The 17388-nt window shown below is 41.7% G+C and overlaps 1 protein-coding gene across 1 annotated transcript in view; it reads right to left on the minus strand.

The window, feature by feature from the left end:
* The window catches only part of ATF6 (activating transcription factor 6), a 77728-nt gene that overhangs the window by 31932 nt on the left and 28408 nt on the right, over positions 1–17388 (minus strand). The window contains exon 12 of the mRNA XM_010292628.1: positions 14400–14511. Within this exon, the coding sequence (XP_010290930.1) occupies positions 14400–14511 (112 nt within the window). The remainder of the gene's footprint in view (positions 1–14399; positions 14512–17388) is intronic.

Genomic DNA, 17388 nt, shown 5'->3' on the forward strand with positions numbered 1-17388 from the left:
TTGAATAAAACTGTGCCTTTATGTAAATGCAAATGTCACTGTCAAAACCACAACAAAAAGGCAAATGAGAGATACAGAAAGAAACACAACCAGGTAAGAGGAAACAAACGCTCTTCTCAGTCAGCAGCAAGGCCGCATTTTTGCCTGAATCCCCTAGATTTACCCAGAGCTGAGCAATGACTTCAGCTCAGACTTGGGTGGGTCTCTGTACGTCTTGGCAGCAGGGACAGGCAAAGTTCCTAGGCTGCTGATGGCTGGACGGTGGTCTGGCACACTTGGGCCAGGGCTGGTGCTCCAAATCCAAGCTGCCTTTTGTTTTTCTCAAAATGTTGGTTCACAGACAACAAGGTTTTAATATCAAGATGCAGTGGGCTGAATCCAAATTTGATGGCAGCATTTTAATCTATGCAACATGTATTGCATTACAGATGCTTGTTGGAAAGATGTTTCTCATTCTGCAGATCTCAGGACATCTGTATGGCTAAGGATTCACCAACTATTCATAGTTTCTTCTAATTAAAAAGATATTCAATATAATAATGTTAAAGAATTTGTCACCTCTGTTACTAATAATCTCAGTTAAAACAAGAGAGCATGAAGATGAAGTTTCCTTTCGTTTTTTGCCTGTTGGTTTGCTTAACTTGTATTTACCCCAGCCTGAAGAGCCTCCTCCTCTTCACATTTGTAGCTGCTTCACTTCTAAATCTCAATTCCGAGTTCAGTTTTGTTGCCAAGCGCCTGCTCTGTTTGAATTTCTAGTGTTGCTGAGGAAGACATAAATCAGTTCTAGAAACAGACTTCATTTTATAAGAGGAAAAATGTCTATAAAGATTTAATGTTTTTTTCCCCCCAAAAAGAAAACCTCAGACCAAAACAAGAAAACAACCTGATGGAAAACTGTCTTAAAAGGCATAAAGAAGTTACATCATTAACTCACACTCGGTGGCAAAAAGGATCTGGATACCTGACATTGGGCATTCTCCCTTAACCACCCCCAACCTACCTCACAAAAGTGCACTTCAGAATGGCTGGGCATATCCTACAGGTGGCTGAGCGATCTGACCCCCATGGCCACCAGAAACGGGCCGGTTCCTTCTTCCTCCCTCAGCTTCTCGCTCCTTGATAACCTCTGGCAGTTGTCAGATGCTCCTGTGAGTCCCCTGAACTCTTCAGGCTGTTTTTCTCCCAACATGATAAAATGTCGCAAGGACAGATCTGACAAGAGCATGCACAACCAAGGAAACATCAACAACAGGAACTCTCCTTTCTGGCGGCGGTAAACTGTTTAATTGGCTCCCTGGTCTTTACCCTAAAAAAATCCTGGAACCTAATGGAGCTTCTAATGGAGCTAGGGAAGAGAAGAAATCATCCAATTTTGAACAGTGTCAGAGCACAGCATTTTTAGTTCTTTTTTTTTTTTTTTTACTACAGTGCTGTGGGAATGTATACAAGCCATCAAAACTTACAGCACTGTGATGGAGGCAAAGCACTATGCTCTTTTCATAACCGTAACAGCAGTTTCCTTAGAAAAAGCTTTCTCTTGTGACAACAACAGTTTACTTGGGTCCTGGTCTGAAGCCTGACTGATAAAGGATAAACAGGGGTATAAACTGGTGCAAGAACATCACACTACTTGTCCGTCTCATGACTGTGCATGTGAGTAACTGCCTGTCTGCCACAGCAATTGAATTAGCAAGATCACAGGCACCAGATCAGATTAAAGAGAGAGAAAGGTCAGCTTCAGGAAGATAAAAATGTAGAGAGATATGTGCTTGCATGCTACTCAAAAGATACGTCAGGCCACAGCTTTCAGGCTGGGCCTGTCTCTCTTCCTGGAGAGCAATATGTTTTCTTCTATCAGTACTTGCCAACTCTCAACCACATTTAAAACATAATGGTTTGAGCAAATAGAAGCCTTTCATCTCCCCACTCAGGGTGAGATTAATTTTTTCCAGCTTTAGCTGTCTGTCAGAGCTGTCTAGGCTCCCTTTAAAATCTACAGAAGGAGAGAGGCACCTCTGGAAGGAAATCCAGTCCATGCAATGGTAGGTGTTTGGGATAGGTGGGAAAAATTGAGAGGGGGCTTTTTCTGCCTCCATTAAGTGAGAAGGAGCCTTGTGCAGTGCTTGAGAATTTGTGGTGCCTGGTAGTCCGTAAAGCAGCAACAGCAGTCTGTGATGACTTAAGAAAAAAAAACAGATGCAAAGAAGCTAAGGAAGAAAAACAAAAGTATTGGAGGAACACTGCAAATCAAGCAAACCTAAGCCAAATTTGGGGACTGTGGCCAGGGCATCGGGGAAAGTTTTGTCATCTTCTGTTCAGCTAGAATACCACATAGAGTTTTGGCTCCCCTTCTCTTCTCCCAGGCAAAGATGGATGGGGAAAACTGGAGAGGGGCCAGCAGATGCTGTCAAGATGGTCAGGGCCTGGGGTACGTGGTCTGTGAAGAGAGGTGAAGGGAGCTGGGCTGGTTCAGTCTGCTGAAGAGGAGACAAGGGGGACAATCTAGGAGCAACCTACAACTACCTGAAGGGAGTTACAGAGCCAAGCTCTGTAGTGCCAGATGGCATGCCAAGGTGCCAACAGCCACGTGCCGGTGGTTTGGGACATTCAGATTCTTCCCCTGCCAAGCAGTGCAGCCCTGCAATGGGTGACCATGGAGGTGGAGGGTCTCCCTGTCCTTGGAAGGTCCCGAGACTCAGCTAGACCAAGCCACAGCTGATCTGATCTAGTGCTGACAATAGTCCCGCTTCAGACTAGAAAGCTGCAGAGGTCCCTCCAGCAAACACTTCCATGATTTTGTGAATATTCACAGTTTGAGCGCAATTGTTAGCAAGTAAAAAACAAAATGGCAATACTGCACAAGACTGTTAGTGGATTTTTACAAAATCCTTTTCATTAAGAATTATTTAGAAAGCCTGGTGTACAGGGAGATGGTGCCAGTGATACCAAACAGAAATGAATGGGTGCAGTTCTCTGCCTTTATCTGTGCACATCTCACTTGACATGTGCCACTAACTTAAACATCTAGAACGACAATAAATGCTTTGCCTTCAAGTATTTTAGTTATGTACATTTTGCTTGTGAAACAAGAAGTCTCATGTTAATTTCAATGGTTTCTGCCAATAACCTGCAAAGTATGATGCAACCATATCAGAGAACCACAGAAGTCGTGTTTTCATAAATGTGGGTTTTAAAAATGAAATGCCCCATTGACAACATTTCACCAGGCCACTGGAGTTTCCAGCTTTTCTAACTATTTCAAAATACAGGGGACTTCCAGGTCAAAGAAAGGCTCTACTGGAATTCTAGTCGTAGAATAAAGATGTGAAGAATGACGCTTGAAATCATTTTTTAGACTTACATTAGACAAGTAAGTACATCAGTGTACTCTTGTACTTACTGAGGCTACACTGTAGTAAAATAACTGATCTCACTTATGCATCAGTTGCATGGGCACTTTTCTAATCATCTGAACCATGCTCCCATATGAACCCTCCCCTCTTTTTCTTATCACTGTAGTGGGTTTAATTCTACACAAAACATCTTCAACTCACCACGGTTTCTGCAAAATATCAGAGAGGTACAGGGCACCCTGAAGGCACTAACTCCTAATTCTCTCCTCCGACACAGCTGGAGGGCCACTCAGCTTGTCATTAAACCAATTTAATGTGTAGTCTCTATTACCCCATCTGATCAATGAAAATACCTAATCAGGCCCTAAATGCGAGGGTATACAGAAGAGCAAGAGCCTGAGGCTACTTCATCCTGGTGGATGTGCTCGCTTTTATTTCCATTGCCTCTTGCCCTCTGAACCTCTCTCTCCTGGCTCTGCAGAGCTACCTCTGACCTGCACAAAGGCAATGTGAACTCCAGGCAGTCCCTGAGCTGCAGATCATTTCCCTCTCTCCCTCTGATCACACACAAATCTGTTTATAAGCATACCAAAAGCGCACACAGCCCTGTAAACTGCACATGCCGTTACTGGGAGGGAAACACAGACAAGGAGCACAGCAACGTATTATTTGATGGGTCAGATTCAATACTGTTATTTCATACAAGCCAAAGCAGCTGCATCAAGGCTTTCTCAGGATGGTTTCAAACAGAAAAAGCATTGCAAGCAGATAAAGATGATTTCTAGCAGAATAGGACAAAAGGTGCCATAGCCAAGGTACAGGGTTCTGGGTTTATTTTTCTTCTTTTAATCCAGACCACTCTTGTTCTTAGACATCTATTTCCTACAAGAAGTTAGTTACTGGAAGTGACTTTTATAAGCAAACAGGTAAATTCTTAAATCGACTATTGAGATTTGGAGAGCCTGTGTAAGTCATAAGGGCTGTCAGTTTTGATCCCCATGAAGAGGTCCCTGAAGAGGTCCACAGGAGGATAATGGGTGGTGATGATTATAACTGCCAGGAGAGCAGAGGAGGGATAGGAGTGCTGCAGGGAATTAAATACTAATTATTCAATAACATACAGGATATCAGGCTGTTCTCTCTGACAAGGTCTGCAGCCATACTCTCCTGTTTACACACACACATGTGCAAGATAATGAGATGAAGTACACACTTTTTACATGCATTTGTTACAGCCTTTTGACAAGTGACATGCTGTGAGTGAAATCCTCATCCTCCACTGCCATACCAAACTGACACTAACCAACTCTACACTGAAACAGAAAAATCTTGTCGTGACATTGCAACAGTTTACTCAGCTGGCTCAACACCCCTTTTTTAGCATCTGTAGTATCAACTCTGTGTTTAGCCTGAACTTAAAGAGTTCCCTTCTGCTTGTGTAAATGTAGTTCTTTACACTTTCTCTTATTCTCCTAGAGCCACAATTAATTGCTTTTGTCAAAATTTTACACCAAGAAAACTGCTGCATCTCTCCTTTTTCTCCAAATGACAGCATGTTTATGCGTTGTTTCGTTTTTGTACACTTTTCTCTGTGTTGGCCCTTCAGAAACAAAGCTTGAGAAATTAGGAAACTTCTTGCCTAGATTGTATGCGGCACCTTAGTTGCCTGCCGGAAAGTTACAGCTTACAGTTGGTAAGCAAATACCAAATGGATGGCTTAGCAAAAGCAAAGAGAAACCCACAGTGTATTTCCCTGATGTCATCCTTCTGGAGATGCTGGACCCAAACTACCTGAGACAGCACAATGGCTCCTTTTCAACCTTATTTTCCATTTTCCACCTGCCCCGTCACTACCTACTGAGTTCCCGATCCTGATGAAAAGCTCCAGGTCTGAGCGCTCAGGACTGCTCTTAGAAAGGAGGAGAGCTCTGCGCTGGTTTCCTGGAAAGGAGGTTACACAAGGGCTTCCCAGATGCTAACAAGTGACTCAACCCAGGAACCTCTACACTGGCCAGGGCTTCAGGGAAGAAATCATCAATGAGGAACAGCTTGGGAATGTCCACTTCTAGAGTCTCAGAGGAGAGGATTGTTTAATATATAGGAGCTTGGCTGGACTTAAATTGAGAGATGGTGGCCTGCGTACCTTCCTCACACAAAGCGAACTCTCAGTCTCAGCACAGCTTAGACTGTTTTCTTCATATTGCATATCACCTCTCGTTTAGGTAGCTGACACTTCAAACCTTATTTTGGATAGTCACAAACCAAGGAACAACAATAATCATTTATGCAATGCAATGCAATGCTTAGTGGCGCTTTGCTGACCAAACTCCAAGGGCAGTGTCCCATGGCATTCAACAGATAGGCCACTTCTACCTAGGACTCTCGTGGTGCACATGCTGTTCGAGTTGTTCATGTGTCCCTCCTGCATAGCTTTGCTTCTCTTGATGAGAAGTATTTTCTACTGCCAGAATTATTCACAGGCACATTTTAAGGTTTGCAATCAAAACACAAAGAGGATTTCCTGAACAGTGGTTTCCAGATCTTTAGATCTCTCAGCTTAGCCCAAGGTATTTCAAATTCTTAAATCACTGACCCAAAGCTGGACAGTTTCCATCAACTATGCTGGCAAAAATGGAGTTTATCCAACTACATGGTGATGAGCAAGCCATACCAGGCATGAAGCAAAATTATCTCATTCTCAGACCCATCTCTCTGCTTTACCTGTCAGAAACAGAAGTCCACCCTACTGGGAGCTGGTATGGAAGTTTATTTTAAAAGAATTAAGTGGTGAGAAGCTGCTATGGACACAGGTAGAACACATCTATACAGGGCTCTCTAAAAGAGCGTTTAGCCACAGAACTTATTCTTCTGCAACAGACCCATCCTGATACTGTGATAAAACACAGTGAAGGAAAAAAGACTGCATTCTGGGCAAAAGGTCCTACTGCTTTCTGGGATTCACAGAGAGAAGATTTAGGTGCCAAAGAGTCTCCCAACATTTCTTAGCCCTTTATGAGAAGCAAGTGAATTTCTGCAACTACTATTCTGTCTTTCCATTAGCCATCCTGGTAGATAGGCCACAAGCAACCAAGAGTCCCAGAAGTAGAAAAATTTTATGTTCCACTCTTAAATAGCTTTAAAGCCAGTTACAAGTTTCAAAGCCAGTTTAAAGATAAAAATGTACAGTTAAGTTTATCACACTTCTTGTCCTAGGAGTGTAAGTTTATTTAAAAATAAAACCTGGAAGCCAAAAATGTTCTGTTTGGTCCAGTGGGAGGTGATGATAATCTGTACACACTCACAATAGCACCTGGGCTCTTACTTCATAAAATAAGCTTTGTGTGCTGTCCAGCTAAAAATCTGGCAAAAGGATTAATTCAAACTGGAAGCAAATAACTTCATGTGACCAGAATTAACTCTACAAGTCTGCCTAAGCTTTTCAATAACTCTCTCAAATGTAATACTATAATAATGAACATTTGCTGAAAGGTTTGTGGACACACACACTACTTGATGAAATCAAGAACATCTCAATTCTGCACGTTTTACTTCTGTAAAGACTCTGCCTAGGGCTGTCAGATATAAAAATTGAAAATGAACAGGAAAAAAATCAGTAGTCTGAAGCTGTGAAAGTGTGAATTTCAACTAAGAAAAAAAGCATGGTTATTTCAAAGTGCTCTCTGAATATACTATTATTCAATGCAAGTGAAATACCATGAAGGTCGTTTTTTCATGCAGGAGCTCATTCCCACCAAACACAAGTCAATGCCTCACTGGCTACTGCAGCTCCAGAGTTGAAGGTATCATTTATGTCTTTATACAGTTAGGCCTCGGTCAGCATCAATTCCATAATTAAATACTGCTACAGATCATAAGCAAGAGCCCATCATTCTCTTCTGGGAACTGTTCAGAATAATCTGAGTCAAATTGTCTTCAATGAATACCATGCTATCACTAAAGAAAAAAGCATTATTATCTGGCATTATTAAGGTATTATTAATGCATTATTAAACTTGGGTTATTTCCTGAAGGAAAGGAACTGCTTCAGAGCTGCATTTCCACTGCCTGCTCTACTTGAATGCACATTACTTGTTTGTGGATAAACTTGTGTTCCTGTTCACTTTGTTGTCAGTAATTGTCTGTTCTCTATTCTTAATAAGAGAGATACTGCTGTCACTTCCTTTACTGAGACAATTCCCACTTTATAATCACATCTTCCTCCCACATTTCTCCATTATACTTCTCTAGCCTATGTCCACACCAATTTCATAAGCAATGGGTCTTTTACTGAGGCTTTCCAAACCTAACAATCTTCCTCTGTTTCTTGCCCACAACTCTTTGTCTGTCAAGCATGCAGCCCATTTTAATACATGTATACTATTACCGGTCACGTCTGTCTGCAACCAGTTTGGGTTTTGGAGACTTTTTTTCAGTATGTTTTATTTTCACTATAATTATCTGCAGTGTATGTTGTCCTTCCAAATACTAGTTTAAAAATAACAAAGTATTAGTTAGGCCTGGGACATGTAAGGCTGAAAGAAGTTCAGTAACGCATTAATATAATTCATGAAGTTCCAGCAACTGTACAGAAGACAAATTAATCAAGACTATACACACAAAGCTCAAGAGTATCTTTTGCTCCATGCCAGACACATTCAAGTGACTCTTCTGTCTCTGCTTATACATCTGTCCTCAACACCACATTCATTCTCAATTTTATTTGGAGGACAGTGGGGTTCAAAGGGACCCAAGGAGATAAAAATCAGAGTGACTAAGACTTTGCTTCCAAAATGTCTCAGAGAGCTAGGAACAGAACAGACATTTCCAAAAGAAACAAAAACCCACTTGATGTGACAGGCATTACCTCCCTCCTCAGAAACGCATTTTGCATTCCTGTCCCAGTCCCTCCTAACCGCTGTTTGCATCTGGCTGAGCCAAACAGCTGCTGCCCAGAAGAGACTACACTGCAGCTGGTACTTGCTGGCTGCTCCCCTTTGGCTTCTACTCACTACCCATCCAAGGTGTCTCATTGCCTGGCTTCTTCTCTTCCTTCTTTGCTCAGCCTGCTTGCTCTCTACAGCACACGCATAACCTTTTGCTGCTTCACTCTTGAAAGTATGTTCTCACATAGGAACACAACTTCTAGGCATTGCAGAGTAACAACAGTGAGAAATAATGAAGCAATCAGAGGTTTTGCTGGAAAATACCATAAGGTGTTGACAGAAATGCTTTTTAAAGAATTGCTAGTCTTTAGCTGCAAACCTAAAAAAACTTCTTTTGAGCTTCCTGTTACTTAAACTTGGAGTTGTGCTGTTTTCATACACATGTACTCTGATAATCCCAGGATTAAGGTAAGGCCGTTTGTGCTCTACAGACCAACATACATTTTTAGACTTAATTTTAAATTATTAGATTTCACTCTGCAGGCTTTTAGACTAAGCTCTAATATGCTACCAAAAAGCAACATCCTCCCCAACTGAGTACTGAGGAGATCACAGAGAACCCTTTGCCCCATCACCTACCAGTGCCTTTGATAGTCAGCTCTCCCTGCTTCCCACCAACCAGAAATACTCCACACCAGGAAGAATGACAGTTTGAGAAAGACCAAAAAGAAAGCTTTCTTCACTGTTTTCATAGGGACACCAGGGATTTGTTAGGAGAAAGTTCTGACACAGAGAGAATCCACAGTTTAGCCAGAGAAGAGGGAATTTGTAACAAAGCATGCAGCAAGCCAGACATCATTTTCATTAGCGACACTTAGAAGGAAACAGGAGGTTTTCATAATGGATTTTCAAATTTGAAAGTCAAATGCAGCCATAATTTGACAGAGGCTGGCTCGCTGAGCTTCAGGGCATGCTGAAGTACAATCACACACACTGTTTGCTTTCTCAAATTTTCCCAGGGAGGCAAGGGTTGGCCTCACAGAGAAGCCAGGCTAAAGGGTGACCTCTGATTTGAAAAGGACAGGCAGTTTTATCTTGGATACTATGCCCTGAGCCTCAGTTCTTTCAACATATATTATTCTCAGCATCTGTACACAACATAGGACAAGATCTTAAAATCCTAGGATCCTGGGATAAAGTCATTTTTTCCTGGGGTCAGGCACCCCAGGAGGAAGCAGAGTTCATAAAATCTTTCAAAAATCTGCATGTTAACTTGCAGCAGTTGCAAACTCACAGGACTCAAACATACGAAATAGCTACCGTGTCTTTAGGAGCAACAGGACTAAACGAGTCTAATCATTGTATTTTATCTGAATGAAAGACCAAATTATACATCCCAGTCCACTGAAATCCACAAAATCAACAGCCAAAAACTTCATGTTCAGTAAAAACCACCCATTGTCAAGTGCAACAAAATAGGAGAAAAGTATATGTTAGGAGTGAATTTCTGGCTATGAAAGATCATCTGAAGCCAACTTCCTATAAAGCAGTTTTGCCTGCAGGATGTAGATGGCATCAAGCATGCAGTGAACTGGAACCTGCCTCACTCATGCTCTCTGAATAAATTCAAATTATTGCCAAAACTGTGTATGCAGCACAGCAAACTACTCCTACACAAGCATGTCAAAGCCAGGCATTATAATCTTTTGCTGCCTGAAAGTAATATATCATCCCAAATACAATTAACACAGCATAGGCTTATTACCAACACAAGCAAAACACAACGTAGATATTTTTATTCCTAGCACATTGAGGGTTCACACACAGAAAGAACAAAAGTTTTGATTTAAATTTGGCTTAATCACTTCAGTGAAAATTTGTTTGCACAACTTGAGAAATCCTTAAATGCTCACTGCAGATGTTGGTTTGTAGGACCAGAAATTCACATCCATAATAACACATTTCCCTGAAGCGCTGTGGTTTAAGTGCCACAGCACTGAAGCAGATATTTATAAAGTGAAGCTCTGGTCCTACTGAAGTTGCTAAAGGCTTTGCCATTGATTTCCACAGGACCAGCATAATCTCCCTCTAACAAATAATAACCAGCATCACCCTTTAATATCTATTTTTTTTACTGCAACATACTGTAAGATATTTTTTACGCTCTGCATTAAATGTAATCGGCAAACTTTAGTATCAGGAGACAATTGCGCTTTGAAACAAATAGAGAAAGTAGTGAGAGGAAATGCTAGTAGCCTTCCAAATTTCCCAAGCAAATCAAACTTTAAACCATGCTTTCCTTAAGAACAGTAATTACATTCTTACCCTAAAAAATGTCATTGTTCTTAATAAGCCTGCAGAGATGTCATCAAAGGGTCACTGACAGAATCTTGCAGGATGGGGAAATCTGTTGCTTAATCACTGCAAGTTGCAGAGACTCTGATCCTAACCACACAAGAGTGGAACAATCTGGAGTGGCATTTACAGGCCAAAGTAAATTGGAACAGATTTGTTTTCCCCAATGATTTACTTAATTACCTTTCAAATTAAGCTAGCTATTCAATTAACTCTAGAAACAATCTCAAGGTCTGAATACTCCATGGCAAAACAGATGTGAGCTCTGAGAGAGAGCTGTTTGGGTGCCAGGCTTACAGGAGAACCGCAGCGGCAGCCAGGTGTCTATGTCCCTGCTGACAGAGCATGTTGTATCAACTAATCTGAATATCGTAGCCACGCTCCACTGGGGTTTTATAACAGATCAAGCTGACTTGAAGGGCAGAAAGCAACACACTCTCATTTCTGCCTCTCAGACCTGGGAGAAGCAGAAGGCAGGTTCAACACCAACTGGAGACTCCAACATGCTTCAGCAGGGCTGGAACTGCCATGCCCTTTTCACAGAAGCACAGCAACTTGTTCTCAGTACCTGCTGCACAGACCTTTGGGAGCTCTGAACGTTCTCCCAAAACCAACCCAAACCAGCCCAACTTAGAGGAAGGCTGCAAAGACGTAGCTTCTGAGCGCTGCAGCACTTGGGGGCAGCAGGGGGCCCAGCTGTGAATATATACTACTGGGAATGCACATTTTATTACATTGCCAGGTCTCAGTTTCTGCAGTGCTAAATGGCCACTGAAAGCAATGGCTTCCTAAAAGTTAAACAGCAAGAAAAAATAAAATTAGCAAGTTAACATCTCAAGAAATAAATGGTGACGAGCCCTGCCTACAAGGGATGTTGGCTGCTAAGGCCTGGCAGAGCTGGGAGACAACACTGCTTCAGTTCAAGAATTCCTTACTCACTGTCAGTTACATATTTCTTCTCATTTAAAAATGACATTACAGATTCCCCTGGCAATGCAGAAAATTAATTTCTCTAGACTCCCCAGAGTGAAAGCCCAGCTTCTTGTATGGACTCAGCTGATCCAAATACTACTTTATTTTCCTCTCTTCTCCTTAAAAAAAATAAAACTACAACTGTAAATATGCAGACATGCAAGCCTTCCATGGCAAGAAAATAAAGGTGAAGAGATCATGAGAAATTCAGTCTCACAGGTACCAAGCATCACTAGAAGATGACACAGCACATTTGAGCTTTGCTCCCCTACCTTGCACCTTCAAGAGCCTCAGATAAGTCCTACCATGCAGTATGCAGGAGAGGCATGGGCAGCCCTAGCAAATAACATTTTCTAGAAAATCCAAGGAACTTGGGGCACAACTCCTGTAATGTGAGAACATGCAGAAAGCACACAAAAAATGTATTACATTTCAGCCCATGCACCCAGGAGAGATGCTGGGTTGTGTGACACTGCACACAGGGCAGAAAGCATGCGGAAAATGGATCCTGGAGATATGAGGTGGAAGGAATCTCTGGAGATCCATAGTCCCACCTCCCACTGGGAGCAGGACCATCACCAATACCAGAACCATCCACTCCCTGGAACGGGGTGATTCCTGTTCCTTTTGTATGTGACTGTTAACAGGTTATTAAGTGCTTGGGAGTGTCTGCATGGCAAACAGCCAGAGTAGAACAAAACCTATCATCTCCAGGCCTTGCTTTCTAACTTGGACAAGCAAGCAAGCAAGCAAGCAAGCAACACGAGTCCTTATCACCGAGGAGGAAATCAGTCCCCTCTCTCAGCTCCTAATCATCAGTGAAAAGGGAATTGTGGTCCAAAGAAGATGAAGTCAGCAGTCCTCAGGAGAAGGTGAAAGGGCACCTCTCTAGCTGGGGCCCTGCTGATGGCACCCCTCTGGCTGCGCAGTCCTTTCTTCTGCACTCACAAAAGAATCCAAGCAAGTTGTTTAAAAGTGCCTCAGGGCAGAGCTCATCCCTAGATCAGATTTGCGCTGCTAAAATAATAAATGAGGTAATGTGTAAATCTGCCTTCGAGTTGAGGACGTTTCATTCATGAAACAGAAATACCAACAGCTTTGCTACCAAATAAACTTCATAGGTGGTTTAAAAAAGTCCCCACGCCTCTCCTTGCAATAAAGCAGAGCCAAGCGGTAGGGATTCCGTGGCACAAGACACACTCTGTTTCCAAGGTCAGCTCTGCAAGTCGAAATAAGAGCTGACAACTTCCAACTCATTGATCTGACAGCGTAAACAGAACCTATGTACCAGTACATGCATTCAGGTGGGCTAGAGCAATGGCCACAAGTGAAGAACTAGACAAACACTATTCTGCTTTTTGTTTAGAGTTTCCAGAAAAACTTTTATAATCAATTCTCCACTCCCTTCTACTCATCCTAAGGATATGTGGAGCCTGGTGTCAGCTATATTTGTGTTGCTAGCTGAAAGAACAGCAGAACATGCCAAGCGTTTAATAACAAAATTCCAGCCTTGTGACACAACCCAGTAATCCCAAGACTGGAAACTAACCTCATATTTCTACTCAGCATAAAACTTGAAACCTAACAAGAGCACTGCTATTTTTATTTTGCCTGAACCTTTTCTAAAGACATGTATCTCACAAATTAAGAAAGTTGACGTAGATCAGGTCAAACAGGGATGTGTTACCTACGTATATATGGCTTCTACATATTGACAGAATTATGACAACACAGAAACGGCTAAAACTAGTTATGCTCATCTCTGTGCACAGAATTCATCGTAGCTGGATGAGCTGTTGTAGTTGCAACTACTGGTCTCCCAGATGAGGAAACAAATGGAGAGTTGCAGCGTCCTAGGAAAACTGTGGCTGGGAGTGAGCACGCATAGAACAATCCAATATCACGACCACAAAACAGGAAGACAGGAGGCTTAGCAAGTGAAGACCTCAGGTTCAGGCCAGAGCCAAATATGCATTATACACATGTCGAAAGGACTCATCAAGACCTCTGCAAAAGGGAGGAGATAAACTCTTTCACCCCTTAAATCTGTTTCAAACCACTATTTGCCTTGATCATTTCCACCACCAGATCCCAAGCAGCTTCTCACTGCTATAGCTGTCCTAGCTTCAACACCACTCACGCTTGCAGTACAGAAAGTGCCATCAAACACCTGGAATTCCATTTTAAAACAGCTTTTACTGTCACTAACTGCACTGGAGATGTGAGGATGTGCCTGACAAAGCTGTAGCACAAAGCCTATGCTGTATCCCAGCACAGACAGCAGAATTGCTCATCTGTCTCAACTTACAAGTCACAAAACAGCGGAAAAATTGTGCCAGTGCACACAGTCCTGTATGGCTGCAATATGTGACATGTAAAACTGCAAATGCAAGTCTTTTAGGGGAAGATAGAAATAATATCATGTTAAGCTAACAGAAATAACTTGTGCACAGGGTACGCTTATTCCCCAAAGCAAAAAAGGTTTATACACCTATTAAATAAATAGTCAGGTAACTATTCCGATTATTGGACTGCTACCACACGTAAGTGTTTAACCACAAGGTTCATGCAATTTTGTGCTGTCTTGCCCTGGCACTACAATGTTTTCTGCAAAGTTCTCCCTGCATTCCTAACTGTGGTGGGCCTACTTTGCTAAGACCATGATCTGGCCATACTACTGTAAAGGATATACAGAAGCATCACTTATGAAGATAGGAATTTAGCTTCAACCTTGACTAGGTCATCTTTTGTATTACAAGGAAAGACACTCAGTGTTAGAAACAGTCTTATGTATACACATAAAAGGCCAGTATTGAACAACTACTACACTTACTCTGCGAAATGACACCACGTAGAATGTATCTTCCCTTCTACGAATAGCTTCAAAAAAATCTTGATAGCTCCTTGGAGAGGCATAATACACTTGCAGCTCATTCCCTGCGTTCCTGAATAAAGAAAGGGGAAATGTAATTATTTTAGACAAGAAAGTTAGCTTCAGTGAGACAATGACTTTAAAGATCTTCTTTTCAAAAGAACATCAGCTCTTCATCCATTGAGAGGAGCATGAGGAATGTTAAAACACAAGTGAAGACAGTGAAACTACTGGGTGTTTTTTGAAAGTCTAAGGTGCTTTAAAGGTCTTTTCCAGGCTTGATTTTATTCATACTTTTGAGGCTGGCAAAAGCCCGCTTGCTAGCTCAACAGAAAAAAAAAAAGTTTCAAGTCATCCTAAAATCTCTGAAAAATTGTGCCGACTTCTGGAAATAGATTTTAGCAAATTTTAGAATGAAATGTAATTCTGAAATAAAAAAATAAAAACATGTAATAATTTTTTTTTTTTTACTGTTAAGGATCCAAACCACTCAAGTTGAAAGAAGTGCAAAGTGAAACATAAACAGAGCTTTTAATTTACTGTCAAGTGACAACCGCACCTTCCCTCTCACCCACGACTTTTTTTTTGCGTCTCTCTGGTCAACTCAAAGATCTGCTCTTGATTTTCAATTTAGACAGTGGAGCAAAAATATGATATTCACATAATTCTGGCTTATCTTTTTCATAATTCTCATCTTACATATATCAGACACAAAGAAAAGACACTCAGTCTAAACTGTTCTAAGCAAAAACACTGGCAAGTTGTACAATCATGGTACTATCCACTGTTTATCTTGGAAAGGTGAGAAATTCCCAGTACATATTTCTATCATGTATACTTCCCCAACCTCATTCAAAAATAACATATTTAATCAAATTGGAAAGCTGTACTCACACAAACCATTAGCTGGACTTTCAACCAGCCATTTTAATTCTCTCCCACTTTAATAGCATACTATCTGTTTGCAGTATTTGTGGCAAAAACACTGATCAGGCTATCCCTCCCATGCTGTCTTCTGCTGACCCAGATTTTAAACTATGGCAGCTGGCTTAGATTCTTTTGGTGTGTTTCTAAAGTATACATAACTATGCACTCAAAACAAGGCACAAATCTATCATCAAGTGATTTTCTTGAGCAGGAGTAATAGTAGACCATCATTATCTCCTCTCTTACTGCTAATAAAGCCCTGTTGCAGTAAGGACTGTAGCTGCCAAGCCAGTTGCCCTTTAACAGGATTGGGGGTGTAAGTCCTGGGGCATCAACAGCAGCCAGCTCTACCCTATATATCCTCTTTAGCAGAACTATGCAAGTGAGGAATCAGATCACAACCTTCACACACAGAAAACAAAGATCAGAGCTAATTTGAGCTTGATTACTCATTCATAAAAACATGTAGACCCACCAAACCACCCCTGAGATTCAGCATTGAAGTTTTACTGTGATAAAAGGCATCACGCCCACACATTGCTCAGTAAAATGCATCCTGAGAACTGAAAAAGGTCCCACAGATCTATCTGCTCGCCCACACTCCAGAAGATACAGCTAGACCTAAAAACCAGCCTTTTCTAATTCTAAATCCAGCCATGGGAGAAAATTGTTCCAAAGCACTTGGAAACCACTGGGCCTTTACAAAGCTGTCTTGGGTCCAAGGAATGAGTTTAACACTAGTCCCAAATTCCAGGTAATACCAGTGGATTACTGGCATTACAGCATACTTACCTTTGGGCATTTAAGGGCACCCGCTATGGACTGCTCCGTGAAAGGAAGAGAGGAACTTAAGATCTGAAAACAGGTGCAAAGCTACCAGTTGTTTCACTAATACCTTACCATATTACAAGAAAGCATCATATTAAATTGCGTATCCAAAACAGTGGTGCTGAGTCTGGCCATTTACTGGGAGATACAAATGAGTCTTTTTTCTTTTAGAAGTTCGAAGGGCACTCTGTTATGCATCACAGAGCACTAGGATGTTGCACATATGCTTGTTTTAAGAGGGAATGAGGTTGTGGACACAGTGCTTTATACACCAAGAACCACAATTTTAATAGTGCAAATTTTAGAAATGGGAAAATAATTGGAGACACCCAGTTTGATATTTGGAGCCCTAAAAACAGACTTGCAGAAACCCTCACCAAAATCACCTCTGAAAGAAAGCTAAATAGACTATAGAAAGTGGAGGAGTTTTAATGGTTTTCTTTTAAATCATCCTAAATTTTATCTTCCTCTTCTGCTTCGACTCACTGCAATACTTTTCAATTCATTGACTTTCTTTTGGAATCCAGGACCAAGGTGACAATGGTGGTATCATCAGTACTACACAGATAAATCTAGACCCTGCTAATGTCCTCCTGTTCACGAGTTCAGGTCATCAACAAGGGTGCTGTCGAAGGTAAAGGTCACTCAACTTACAGAGACAGCACTGGTATTAGAAATCACAAGCCTTGATTGTACACTCCACAAAAAGGCACTTGTATAATTAATAGAAGCTTCAGGGCCATCTACAAACATTTATGTTATGTATCAGGAAACCTACACCTGCTTTAGTTTTTGGTTTTACACATTTGCACAGACACTGCTAGTGCATTAACAGTTCTCCAAAGGCAATGCCTCAGGGGTAGCATCAATGACAGAACTGAATATACAGCACCCTTCCTGTCTTTCCAAGTGCTGCAGAGAAGGACACGGGTTGCTGGCAGGCAAGCTGAACGCAAGCCAGCAGGGCGTCTGGGGGGCAACTGCGTACTGAGCTGGCATTACCACCAGGGCCTGGGGCGTAGGATGTACAAGGAGAGACAGGAGACAGAAGGAACTGGGCTTGTTCAGCCTGGAGAAGAGGCTGAGGGGGGCTCTAATTGCAATCTTCAGCTTCTTAATGGAGGTTACAGTGGAGATGGAGACAGTCTCTTCTGACAGAGACACACAGTAAACCTGAAGTTAAACCTACTTTCAG

Source organism: Phaethon lepturus, unplaced genomic scaffold (assembly GCF_000687285.1).
Source record: "Phaethon lepturus isolate BGI_N335 unplaced genomic scaffold, ASM68728v1 scaffold13908, whole genome shotgun sequence".
NCBI classification, from domain to species: Eukaryota; Metazoa; Chordata; class Aves; order Phaethontiformes; family Phaethontidae; genus Phaethon; species Phaethon lepturus.